Below are 13,873 nucleotides of genomic sequence, written 5' to 3'. Positions count from 1 at the left end.
GTTTATTGTTAAAATGTGTCACAAATATTTCAGCAGTAATAGTACGTTGCAGTATTTGTAGCTGCTGTATGAAGATTTGCAGCAGTGGTAACGTCGGTGACAGCAGCAGTAATTAGCAGCTGTTGTATTTGCAATAAACAGAAAGAAGTCTTTAAGAGCAGCATGTAAATATTTAATAAACGCTTTGTGAAACATGAGAATGTGGCTGGAAGAAGATTCTGCAGGCCTCTTCCATAAACAGCACATTGGAAAAGTTTAGAGCACTGCGGGCAAATATGAAACATTAATAAACACTTCAAGTGTTTATATATCTGTTATAAATGTTTAATAAGCGGCTGTAAATGTTCAAGCAGAGCTCATAACAGCAACAATAATGCAGATTTTCACCAGTTTAGTGACACATGATGAGGAATGTCAGTTTCTTTATAGTTACATGTGCAGGTTGAGCTTGACCACCCCACCCACCTCCGCAGCAACACTCCATCTGTCCTGAACCCTCCGGGCTCCAGCTGAATCAAAGTAGAAGTGCTGATTCATGAGTTTGGAGAAACTTCACAGTCCTCTCTGGATCCTCACGGAACTGATTTGACGCATCCAATTTTTATTTATCTATTTACTTATTAGTGTTTTTATTATTTAATTTCATATTGTAGACACTGAGCATCCTTTATTTACTTATTATTGTCCTTAATATTAGTAATATTCTTTCTCCTCTACCTCCCTTTATATGTTATATTATTTATTTTAGTCTGTTATTAATTTATTTCCTTCTTCCTCACCATTCAATACATTTTCTCATATGTATTCTTATTTTCTTACTTTATTAAAATTATTTATATATCATTGTTATTATTTATTTTCATTTTATTTCTTTATTTTTCTCCTCTCTCCCTCATTAGTTTTGGGAGAAGTTGTTTTTCTGGTTTGTTGTTCTCCATAAAAATAACTCTATACCTTGTATTGATAACTGTGATAAGCTGATCGCCAATAATCAAATAATAATAATAATAAAAGAAAGAAAGAAAGATGAGGTGCCTGCAGAGCTCAGGTGTGTCTATTTTTATTGATGGATTTATTACAGCTCATGATAAAATGCACTATATGCTATATATACTATATATAAGTTTGTGGCCAGCAGGTGGCGCTAAGGGTGCGCAGGAAAACCCACAACAAAACAAAAAAAAAAAGCAGCGATCAAGGTCTATGTTAGAACACGGGCTTTAAGCCACGCCCCCTATGCTGCACGTCATCCTCTCCTCTGGCCAATGAGATTTCACGTTCACAACATCGACACGATGACGGCTGATGGAAGTCTTTGAATTAATTAACAAATATTTGTGATATTCTGAATTTAGACAAATGGATTCGCCTTTTTTTTTTAAACTTATCCAACCAAATTAGGATTTAAAATGTTCATTTAGATAATTAATCCTTAAGTCCACACTCACCAGAACTGTTTTTTAATTGGACAGAGCAGATCTCAACATCAGAACATGCAAAGAGGGTTTAAAAATGTAAAATCCGCGTAATTACGCACGGATCCGTGCGTAATTACGCGGATTTTACATGTTAAACCCTCTTTCCATGCTTGGTTAATAAATTGGCTACAGAGTGTGTAACAAAATAAAAACAAAGACCTGAGTCCACTCACACAAATCCAGCTGAACACAATATTTTTGTATTTTTTGGGCGCTCACGAGTGGAGAGTTTTCTCAATAAAACGCACAAAATGTTCCCTGAAAAGCTCAAAAATCACTTGTCCAAAGACAAAGAGCCAAAGCCCATCTCTCCTCTGGCAACACACACACACACACACACACACACACACACACACACACACACACACACACACACACTTCACACAGGCTTGTAAAAGGACTCCCCGCTCCTCTTTATTCAGCTTGTAAAAGCATGTTTCAAGTGCAGACTTTTAAAAAGCGATGTGCTACATCCAGGCCCGCCTGGCAGCAGGATAGTCGGCCTACTATCACATTTCTGAGCACAAAGAATTCTTTGATTTATTCCCTATTACTGGGTAAATACAGTCCAACCATGTGATCCTCGGTGTAACCAATGGGCAGCCGAGAAGAAGGTAAGGGCAGGAAAAAAAAATTACTACCATTTTAGGGGAGGATGTAAGCCACTATACCAGCCCATCTAACGTTTTACAGTCGCACTTAAGTGTCTTTTTATTGAAATAATAAAATAAACATGTCGCTAACGAATTATTATTCCATGATGGGGCTCCAGACCGAGGAGCCGTACGGTGCACATTTCATCCCGGGAGGCTTGCAGGGTTCGACGGCCGGCTGCGCAAAGCCAGCCCGTGGCGCGGAGGAAGAGGAGGGGACCCCCGGCTCACACATTCCGGATTTTTCACATTTTTCCAACAAACAAACGAGTTTAAACGGCTTCTCTCCGTGGACAAACACCTCCACGTCCTCTTCATCCTCCTCTCCGCAGCTACAGTCCACCCCAGGCGCCTCCATCCCCGGCCTTTTTCACCCACACCACCTCCTGAGCCACCACCACCCGTACTACGGCCCGCAGACGCAGACGCACACCGAGCACCTCGCGTCTTCGGCCGCCACCGAGAGTAGATTCGTCCGCTGCTGGGAGGGGGCGACTCCCACCTCGGAGACCTCTCTGTCACATGCGTCCGCCGGCTTTCCCGCGGGGTGTCTCCCCGCTCAGGGTGACCTCTCCAATCCGAGCGCGAGGTTTGAGGCGGTTAAACCCGAGAATTCCCCTCCTCCGTCACACGACAGCCCCGTGGATTCCAGCTTCGCCAGCCCGACCGAGGTGGTCCTGGAGCGGCTTGGCACCGTGGAGGAGCTGGGGAGGAAAGCGGAGCCCAAAAAAGAAGACGAGGAGAGAAAACCACAGCAGCAGCAGCTGGACCCGGGTAAAGAAGACAAACCAAACTCAGGAATGTTTATTAGCTTGTGCATACACAGGTGTGTGTGTGTGTGTGTGTGTGTGTGTGTGTGTGTGTGTGTGACAGAGGGAGAAAAGGCCTATAAGTAAGTAAGTGTGTGTGACTTTTATAGCCCTATAAATGTCTTGTAAACGGTAAAATATAAAACTTTATTGTCCATTAAAATAATTAAGGTGCTATTGCTGTTATTCAACAATTTGTCACGACACAGGTAGAGTGTGTGTGTGTGTGTGTGTGTGTGTGCATCTCTCTGGTCAGGAGGGAAATGAACGAACATTTTCTTCAGGATTATTTGACCAAAAAATAGTTTTAAAAAACAGCTCCATAAATCATAAATCATAAATCTGTTTACTGTGCGTGCACAAACATACTTTACAATTAAATAGTTCCACCAAAAAAGTGCTTTTTAAAAAAAAATTACAAATTAAAAGACAACTAATCCTGTTAATAATTAATAATTAGTTTTCACTTCATAAATTTTGGTGATTTCTTCATTGTTAAAAAACTTTTTTCTGTGTCACAGATTCAAACATTCCAAACAGCTGTGATTGATGGTGTGTGTGTGTGTGTGTGTGTGTGTGTGTGTGTGTGTGTGTGTGTGTGTGTGTGTGTGTGTGATCACCAAAGCCAAAATACTTGTTGCTCTCTCTCTCTCTGAGCTGTCTGACTGTGATTTCACTCTCTGGATACTTTCTTTTAAAGTAGCCAATAAAACATTTTTCATCTCAGTCAAAGGTTCAGATCTCTCTCTCTCTCTCTCTCTCTGTCCAACTGCAGTTTAATATTTCTAAAAAAAATGAGTCTGGCTCTTGGTCAACGCCGCCGCCGCCTCTCACTCAGGCAGAGATTTAAGCTTTTTTATTGGGGGACGCTGGGCTGTATTTACGAGCTCTCTCTGTCCTCCCCAAAAAAACATTTTCATCTTTTTAAAGGTCTACAGCTACATCGCAAACCACAGACATAATTCCACACGGTGTCACATTATGTTAAATTATTGAAATGAGAGAAGTGTAAAATGAGTTCATAAACAAGCCTAATGCCAATAAAACTCAGGAACTGTTTTGGCTTTTAGCAAAAAGGAGAAAAATAGTTTGTAAAAAAAAAAAGAGAGAGAGAGAGAGAAAGAGTCGATCAGCCTCTTTTTTTATTTATGGATCCGAGTCTCCAACTTGTGCTGCTGTTTCTTTTTCTAATGAGCCAAAAGTCGCAGGCTCATAAAACCTTCCTGAGAATATTTTCTTTGATTTTTATGTCAGTCTTTGAACTCCCCACAGCGCACACACACACACACACACACACACACACACACACACACAGAGGACAGGAAGTGGTGTGAGTGTGCTTAAACTAAAAATCTCTGCCACCCTCTCCTCCCTCTTTCCTCCTGCAGAAAACCCCTCAGCCAGTTGGATCCACGCCAAGTCCACCAGGAAGAAAAGGTGCCCGTACACCAAACACCAAACCCTGGAGCTGGAGAAGGAGTTCCTCTACAACATGTACCTGACCAGAGACCGGCGCCTGGAGGTGGCGGGACTCTTAAATCTGACAGAGAGACAGGTCAAGATCTGGTTCCAGAACAGACGCATGAAGATGAAGAAGCTGATGACCCGGGAGAGGAGGAATGTGAATGAATGATGGACTTTTCTTCTTCTCACGTTGGAGGGGTGGGGGTGAAGTTTGGGAGGAGGTGTGAGGTTGTAGTGCTGCTGATCAGCTGTCACTAAGCAACGGACTGCTGCTCTGGAAGTCTGCAGGACGTGCCGGAGCATCACGTTCACTCCCCTGAACTCTGCTGCAGAACTCTTCCAGCTGCATGTTGCCAAATGAAGACAGTCGACCTGTAACCTGCGACGGTTGTAAATAAAAGCTGAGAATCGAATGGGAACATTTCACGGGGGAGATCCATAAATTGAATGAAAGAAAACAAAACAAAGCGCAGCAGATAATATCAAAGACTTTGCTCATTTTAAGACACATCTGTTTTTGATAAGGTTGTATATCTCACACGTCCAAAACTGAAACTACTTGACACATACTCGACTTCACATAAATCGTCTGCGCTCTCGCCGCCAAAATGCAATTTGTGTTTTATGATTTAATGCTTAAAAAAACTGTTGTCCTCATAAAAAAACAATAAAAAATACAACAACACGCTGCCGAGACGATCAGCTGAGAAATCCCACTAAAATACTTTGAGCCGAAACAAGCGCTGAAAGACACCAAAGCTGAGAGCTGTTGTTTTTCTAACATGTAACATGTATGTGGATCATCACATGTGCCTAAATGTGAATCTCTGTTTTTATTTGTGAAATATGTTTCATCACACAGACAGAAAAGAGTTATTGATGAGGGTGGATGTTACAATACTTTGTTTAAACGACCTCAGAGGACCTGTGAGAAGTTACGGATTAAAAAATATTATATATGTGGGTCATGACATGCTGAAATATGTGTTATAGATTATCAGGTTAGATTTGAACAGAAGCAACTTATTAAAAAGTCCAGTATGTAAACTTCAGAGGACAGAAATGTTCAGTAATATGTTTGAATTCACATTTAATCACTTGAAAATATGAATTTTTTATGTTTCTGTTTCCTTAAAATGAGACTTTTACATCGACATGAGCAGTTTTGCGTACTAATAACTCGTCTGTTATGTTGAATTTGATGGTTTGAAATGCAGAAATCTGAAGTCCAGTCTATGTGAAGCTGGTCCTCTTCCACAGAGTCCACCAGGTTTCTACAGGAGCCCAGAGCGGACAAACTAAACTGGCTCCAAATGGGGTTTGTTTTTTGTTTTTTTTGTAGGTTTTGCAGCTAATTTAAGAGGGATGGGGTGAAAACGAGGGGGTTGCAATCAGCGACGGATGCCACTAAATCCTCCACAAACACAGAGGTGGAGAACACTCTGGGTTCGATCCTCTCCTGAAACAGTGTCGATGTTCATGAAGGGACTTTTTATAAACTGTGCATGCAGCCTGACGGGCATTTGTTGTTCATCGTCGTCGTTGTTGTTACTGTGTATAACTGTTGTTACTGTGGGTCTAATGTGCAGATACACACACACACACACACACACACACACACACACACACACACACACACACACACACACCAGTCATGGCTAAGCTATGGTATGACAGCAGTCTGATGGTTACCTCCAAGAATAAAACACAAACGCACAACACAACCTTCACGTCAGAGGAATGTTAAAAAAGACACACACACACACACACACACACACACACACACACACACACACACACACGTCTCTGTGCTGGAGTCATGATGGTGTGATGGAACAAGGCCTTCGTCTGCTCGTTTAGGTGAAAGCTGAAGATGCTGCTCGCTCGTTTGGGGATTTTTTTAAATGAATGAAATAAAAGATGGATTACATTATTGTTAATTAATTCTGAGCTTCTCTGTCGTTTTTATTTCCTGTGTTAATTAATTCTGAGCTTCTCTGTCGTTTTTATTTCCTGTTTTTCATCCTGAAGATTCATTTCCTGCTGTTAAAGCTGCAAAAGGCACTTTTTTTAAAAAAATGTTGAATGATTTTTAAGGTTATTTATTATAATAAATACACAAACAGGCTCAGGACACTTTGACACAGAGCAGGTCTACACACACCTGGTGATGAGAAACTCTGTGACCTGATTTTAATAAAACAACAACAACAACAACAACAAAGAGTTTTAAGACACATCATGGCTACAGCTTGACTAACGTGTGTGTGTGTGTGTGTGTGTGTGTGTGCAAATGATTGTTGTGGTGACATTTCTAATTGTAAAGGTGAATATTATAATAACACATCAACTTTATATAAGATGAGATAAGACTAATTGTTACAGCAGCTCACAGAAACACAAGATGTGTCAGAACATTTACTTTAATAAATTACATTTTAAAATGATTGATCCATAATTGCATTTAAATGAAATATAATATAATATAATATAATATAAAGAAATTTAGATTTTTCCACCTTAAATAAATAAATAAAAAGTATTTACACACATTCGGGGAGCAGAACCGAGAAAAAAAAATGAAAAAAGCATCGTGAAGAACCACTTTATTTAAAGGTTTAATCGGTTTGTTTGTGATTGGGACGTCGTTTTAGGCTTTTATTTTTTAAATCTTTACACTTGTAGTAGTTGTGTATTGGTCGCATAAATTCGGTTTTATAACGTTTAAATGAATTATTTGACAATCAAATAACGCCAAACTATATATAATATATATATATATAATTTTAATGTAGTGGGATTAGTATCGTTTGTGTGAAATAAAGAAACACGCACAAAGCACTGCAGTGCGACATTAAAATGATCTCTAATAATTGTAATAATAAATTTGTTTTCGTGGTTTTAATCCGGATTATATCACTCCAACGTCAAGGTGTCGGGCTGCTCTCAGGTGTGTCTCAGGTGTGCGGGGCTGGTTCGGGTCCGCAGAGACACATTTGGGCCTCCTTGTTTTGTCAAAGTCAGCGCAGCGCCTCGTAGCTTCCCTCGTTTATTGCGGCCATATAATCCGCTCATCCTACTGCAGGGTCATAAAGCAACAGCATGCATTTGGAGAATAAACGTGACTTTCCCTCCACACACACACACACACACACACACACACACACTGAAAGAGACAGAGAGGGGCTGTAAAGTCATTTAGCCCAGACAGTCATCGTGACTATATGGTTTTATTGGACACCCTTTCCTGCCTTGGAGCCTCAACTGTCCTTCTAAATGTTAAAGTCATTGTCTGCAGATGAGCCCACGACAGACCACGAGACCACAAAACACAGGAACTCTCACCAGACAAAAGCGTCTGTGCGTGAATTGCGTTTGTGAGTGTTTCAAATCCGGATTTTCTTCAATTTAAGAGCTTCAAAGCAGCAACACGAGGCCAGACTGATCCGGGTTAAATGACTCTGTTCTGATTTTCTGCCCTGAAGAAGAAGAAGAAGAAAAAGGTCTGGTTTTATTTTTATAAATCAAAACATCAGCGCGCTTTTACGCACGCGGTGAGTTATTCCCAAATACTGACTCACGGGATTAAGAATAAATTAATGAGAGTGAAGAAAGCTTCATTTCTAAATGATAAAATATATTTTAAAAACCCAACAAACCAAACCAAGAGGTTCATAAATAAACCGAGCAGAGGGGAACACTTACTGCGATGCAGAAATTAAATTGGACGTCGAGTAATGTTCAAATTATCTGCTGCAGATTAAATGTTGTTCCCAAAACAAAAATAAGCTGGAGATGAAATCACAGCGGGGCCGCGAGAGGCTCCACGAGGAGAGGTGAGTCCGATTATTGAGAGCAAAGAGGATTGCTGCTTGTTTTTAAGGCCTGTAAATCTGCAGCCTGATCAGGAGCAAGGCTGCAACAAATCATCTGTTTTATCAGTGAAAATCTGAGCTCGGTTTGTTCCCTCAAAGTTTATTTTATTGTGTTTCTTTTAAAGAACCAGCACGCTGTCTGCAGGGGCAGTTACCGCCTCTGTCCGCTGGGCGGCAGCGTCGAGCTGCAGTGAAACTAAAGCCGAGCTGTGACACTCATGAAGAAAAGGTCTCTGCATCAGGCGGGTCAGAGAATAAAACATTTATATTTTATATTTATACAGATTTTATTATTATTTTTACATTTCAAATGTTTCTGCATGTTTGTTTGGCTTTGATTTGATACAAACGTCGGCTTTGACATCATGTTTATGTTCATCAGAAACAGAATCAGGATTCTGTCCTGAAAACAAACAAACAGTAAGTAAAAATTAAATAATATAAATAATGTATAATATATATAATATATATATACACACACACACACACACACACACACACACACACACAATATGTTTCAAAATGAAAAGAGCCGTACAGTTTGTGCAGAAATGTGCAAGTTTTTGTCACATAATGTGCAAAGACTCGCAGTAAATGTGCAGATATTATTATTTTATGTTGTATGTTTGGTGTGTGGAGCTCCGGCAGAGATGTGGATCATTTAAAATCAACACATATAAACACGGAAACGGAGCCGCAGAGTTTTTATTTGAAATGGAAATAAAATATTTACAACAAGAAGCCGAAACAAACGCTGAAAGACAGAAAATCGGAGGGAGGAAGCGTTGACTTTGAGTTTGATGTAAACAGGAAGAGGAGCTTAAATTTAAAGGTGTCAAATCTCAGTAGAACCTGAAGAACCTGTATTAAGACTACACTGTAAAAAAAAATGACTTGTGATTAAAACTCACGTTCACTGATGCGAAAGTTAGGATTTATTTCAGGTTGTTATTTGAACGATATTCAGAATCAGAATCAGTTTTATTGGTCATGTATGTGAACACATACAGTACAGATACAAACATATATTTATATATAAATATGTAGATCTATATAAGAAACAGGAACACTTGCAGGTTTATGTACATGAGGTGGGTGGATAATACCCATTATGAACAGAATGAGTAGATTGTTTTTGTTTTTGTTGTAACAATCTTTGTATATCTGTATTTAAGGCGACAAATGAAGGATACAGAATACAAGATGTTTTATATTTCTGTGTTTTTCTTAAACTAAAGTGGTAGAAGTGCACAGACGGGATTCAAACACCTAAAAAAAGACGGCAGCCATTGTCATGATTGTTTTACGGCAGCTCTACGTTCATTTGAAGAAGGAAGACTGAAACACACACACACAAGTTTAAAGTATAAAATAACCTGAAAATGAAAGATTACTTTAATTGGACAATGGTCAAGACGACTGATTCTCTGAGCATGCTCTGATAGACTCGGAAGATTTGTACAATTAATTTAAATTTAGATTAAATCAAAATTACTATTAAGACCTTGAGCTAAAAAGGTGAGACAGACAACATTCATATTTTTAGCACTGGAAGATGAAGGAAGATTTAACCTCTGTGGCATGAAGACCAAAGGCGGCAGCTTTATGTATCTGAATAATAATAATAACAGCTTTTATTATTAAAGGACTACGACATAAACATCACACATGCACCATGCACCATTTGTATTTATTGCTTAAAACCACAGTTTGAAGTCGAGGTCATGAAAATGGATATTCAGCTCATGTTTTGGAAAATATTGAGCTACATATATGATGGGATTATCAGGAGAAAGCCACCTCTCCACAGAAAAAACGCTTTTAAAAAAAAGGTCAAATGACCGGTAAATTAAAGTAAAATATCACACGTCAAATAAATGTCAAAAACTGTAACACTTTTACAGAGAAGCACTGTTATTTTACAGATTTTCTCTGAATACTTACAACCGAACACCTTCGATGAAGTGACAATCGTTTTACAGAGAAACGCTGTTATTTGACTGTAATTTGTTGTACAAAAATAAGAAACTGTAACTGTAATTTGTCATTATTGGCATGAAACTTAAAAGAAACAGTTAATATCTTTATTATTTTTACAGTTTTGTATGTAAAACAGAAAACTACTGTAAAAATCTAGAGTTATTTTGCAGTTCATACTTCCACCTATCCTCAAACAAAAGCAGGATTTTGTTGCAATGGACTGTCGGTTCAGCTGGTTCTTAAATGCAGTTTAAAGCAGCTATAAAAGAAAAATAATAACAGACAGACTCAGTTCTGGACGAGCTGGTGAACAGAGAGCAGCATTCAGCAGCTGAAGTAAAAGATATTCCCCTCAGGGCTTGGTGGGGACCAAAAATGGAGCTAAAAGAGACAAAACTGGACTTAAATTCATCAGACGACTCAAACACGACTGTAAATGAACAATAATGTTGCTCAGTGTGTAAATAAGGAAGTGTTGTTAACACAAATAAAAGGTGATTGAATGTTTACATCTGGTTTCTGCTGCCCTCAAGTGGTCAACATGTTTTGTAGTTATTGCAGGTTTAAATAAATATCAGTGAGAATACTGTGTTTTTGTATTTATATAAAATACTAGTTTATCTATTATAATATTTTCAAACAACTTTAATTCTATCTATCTATTGTCCTCGTTTATGATCCATACAACACTTTCAATTCTTTTGTATTTTACTTACTAAAATATACAATCCATGCATGTCACAGAAATCTGTTTATTTGTATTATTTATGTTTTATAGTCACACGTGATCATTTAAACAGTGAGTCTGCTAAAAGCTTATTTTATGAGGCGTTAATTAAAACTGCTGTAAAGTCTGAAAGTTAGTGTTGCAGTAATGTTTTGGTTTTCCTTTACACTATAAAAAATGGACGGAGCCCACAAACCCAAACGTATTAGTAACAATAAATTCAAGTGTTCTTCGAGTTTTAAACTCCGTGAAGAAACTCATTTACGCCTCACTGATATTTTACACTGTACAGTTATACTTATTTATGTACGCTGTGCTGTTATATTTACTTATGTACGCTCTGCTGTTATATTTATTTATGTACATTGTGCTGTTATATTTATTTATGTACATTGTGCTGTTATATTTATTTATGTACACTCTGCTGTTATATTTATTTATGTACACTCTGCTGTTATATTTACTTATGTATGCTCTGCTGTTATATTTACTTATGTACGCTGTGCTGTTATATTTATTTATGTACACTCTGCTGTTATATTTACTTATGTATGCTCTGCTGTTATATTTACTTATGTACGCTGTGCTGTTATATTTATGTATGTACACTCTGCTGTTATATTTATTTATGTACACTGTGCTGTTATATTAATTTATTTGCACTGTCCTGTTATTTTATTTATTTGTGCTGTGCTGTTATTTTATTTATTTGTGCTGTGCTGTTATTTTATTTATTTGTGCTGTGCTGTTATACTATAATAACACATTGCTGCTGTATTCTTTGCACACCTCTTTTCATGCCAATATTTCCTGATAAACACTAATTTAAACACTTTCGTTTATGAACAAATTTTATTGCTACACATCATGTGTGTTCAGTAACATGTGAACTTATTTCTGTGAAGTGATCATCAATCGTTTATGTAACTCTTTGTTGTTTTGTTTTTTTTCTATTTCTAGCATATCTTTTATTTTTAGGAGTATTTTTCTGATCCACCTTTTGTCCCGTGAGCTGCTGTAAAAAGTGAATTTCCCTCGTGTGGGTCAATAAAATGTATTTTATTATTTTATCTTTTTCAGACATTGTTTTTTATCTTGTGCGTCGACCTCGTGTGCCATGAAAGATGCCACTGAACAAAAATGTATTATTGTTATTATTATTAAAATATATCAAGTGACACGATATTTAATTTGTAGGCCTCAAACACATTTCCAACTCAAAATAAAACAGAAACTGCAGAACGGCAAAAAAGAAGAAGAAATGTGTGTGTGTGTGTGTGTGTGTTTCAGTATATGCGTGTGTGTGTGTGTGTGTGTGTGTGTGTGTGTGTGTGTGTGAGTGTTTGTTTATTTGGAAATGCAGCTTTCTCTTGAGTGCAGCTGCCACAAATTCCCTTTTCTGTCTGCGTGATTTACACACACTCACACACACACACTCGGGTCATAAAAACGTTTTTTACGACAGAAAGCTGGCCTGTCATTGGCCGGCTCTACACGGTCATGTGTGCGCGCGCAGAGCCGCCCCCTCCTCTCACCGGCAGCCTCTCCTCGCGCGCTCTCGTAGAGACCCAGAGCAGCTCGTCGGTACCCGCGCGCCTCCATGGACGGTTTTTTCCTCTGTTTATTTTTCTGAAATATTCACACCAGGAAACAAGAAACTCCAGGTTTGTTTGACTCGTTCGTTAAATGTTGTTGTAATGTTTGAGCGTGCAGATAAATTAAAGATGCATGTTTGTTTTTTTTAAACTTGTCTGTTTGTCTGACTTCATGTTTCTGTTTGTTGATCTCAGGATGCTGCAGAGGAGAAAGAAATCCTGCAGACTGAAGAGCATCAGGTACAAACACAGAGCTGTGTGTGTGTGTGTGTGTGTGTGTGTGTGTGTGTGTGTTGTTATTAATGTCCATGGATCAATGGGATTTAATTGCATGTTGCATAATAGATAAGTTGAACTCGTGAAGCAGCTGCAGAATATCTGAATTTTTAATACCTAAACATTCAGCAGCAACATTTCATTCACACGCTGCATATCTATAAAAACAGGAAACTACTCCTGTTATGAGTTATGAGGCTTAAACAGCATCACACAATGAGGCCGGGCATATTTCTGATTATGTGGACGGTTTCTGCCCTCAGCGTGCTCGTTAGTTTGTCTGATTATGTTTGATCACAGAGTGGCTCCGTGTGAGTCCTTCAGAGGGGAAACAAAAAGGGAAACTTCAGGAAAAGATTTTTAAAAAATGGGAATTTAAAAGAGGTTTCCTCTCTCACACACGGTCAGATGATTGGACGCCGTCCTCCTCTCACATTTTATCTCTCTCCTCTTTGTCTGATCATCTTTCGGGGGCCTCGTCCATAAAACGCTCTCGGACATCTGGACAGATTGAGACAGAAGGAATCCTCTCCTCCGTGTTTTTTTGTTTTCATTGACGTGTTTTTTTACGAGTGTCAGACAGACAAAGACGCAGACACACACACACACACACACAGACACACACAGACAGTATATCTCTCCCCTTTTCTGATTCTTACATTTGTGTGGTGAGGACAGAAGGCGTGGTGTGAGAGCAGATAGAGAGGAAACAAAGACAGTATTTCACTGGAGGAGCTGCTCAGTCAAGCTCAGCTGGCACTCAGTATTTACAACCTACTGCAATGCAGCAGATCTGTGTGTGTGTGTGTGTGTGTGTGTGTGTGCACGTTTATGTGTCAATGTGTGTGTGTGAGAGGGAAACAAAAGAGACAAAAGGCGATAGGGAAGACAGTGACGCAGAGAGTGAGACAAACATTAAATTAAAGCCTGAGACAGACAGTCTGTCTCTCTGTCTGTCCCTGCATGGACCAAAAACAACCTGCAGGTTCGTCCTGACACTTATTTCTTTACTGACC

The 13,873-nt window shown here is 38.8% G+C and overlaps 1 protein-coding gene across 1 annotated transcript; it reads left to right on the top strand.

Annotated features, from left to right (window-relative positions):
- The first annotated feature begins 865 nt into the window (after positions 1–865).
- Positions 866–4,601, top strand: LOC104927093 (homeobox protein Hox-D9b). The gene is made up of 2 exons (XM_010741096.3): positions 866–2,905; positions 4,329–4,601. The coding sequence occupies exons 1-2, from the start codon at positions 2,212–2,214 to the stop codon at positions 4,571–4,573; spliced, it is 939 nt and encodes a 312-aa protein (XP_010739398.2). The 5' UTR covers positions 866–2,211; the 3' UTR covers positions 4,574–4,601.
- The last annotated feature ends 9,272 nt before the right edge of the window (positions 4,602–13,873 follow it).

Source organism: Larimichthys crocea, unplaced genomic scaffold, assembly GCF_000972845.2.
Source record: "Larimichthys crocea isolate SSNF unplaced genomic scaffold, L_crocea_2.0 scaffold307, whole genome shotgun sequence".
NCBI classification, from domain to species: domain Eukaryota; kingdom Metazoa; phylum Chordata; class Actinopteri; family Sciaenidae; genus Larimichthys; species Larimichthys crocea.
The sequence above is the reverse complement of the archived record's forward strand: the minus strand, read 5'-3'. Positions and strand labels throughout refer to the sequence as shown.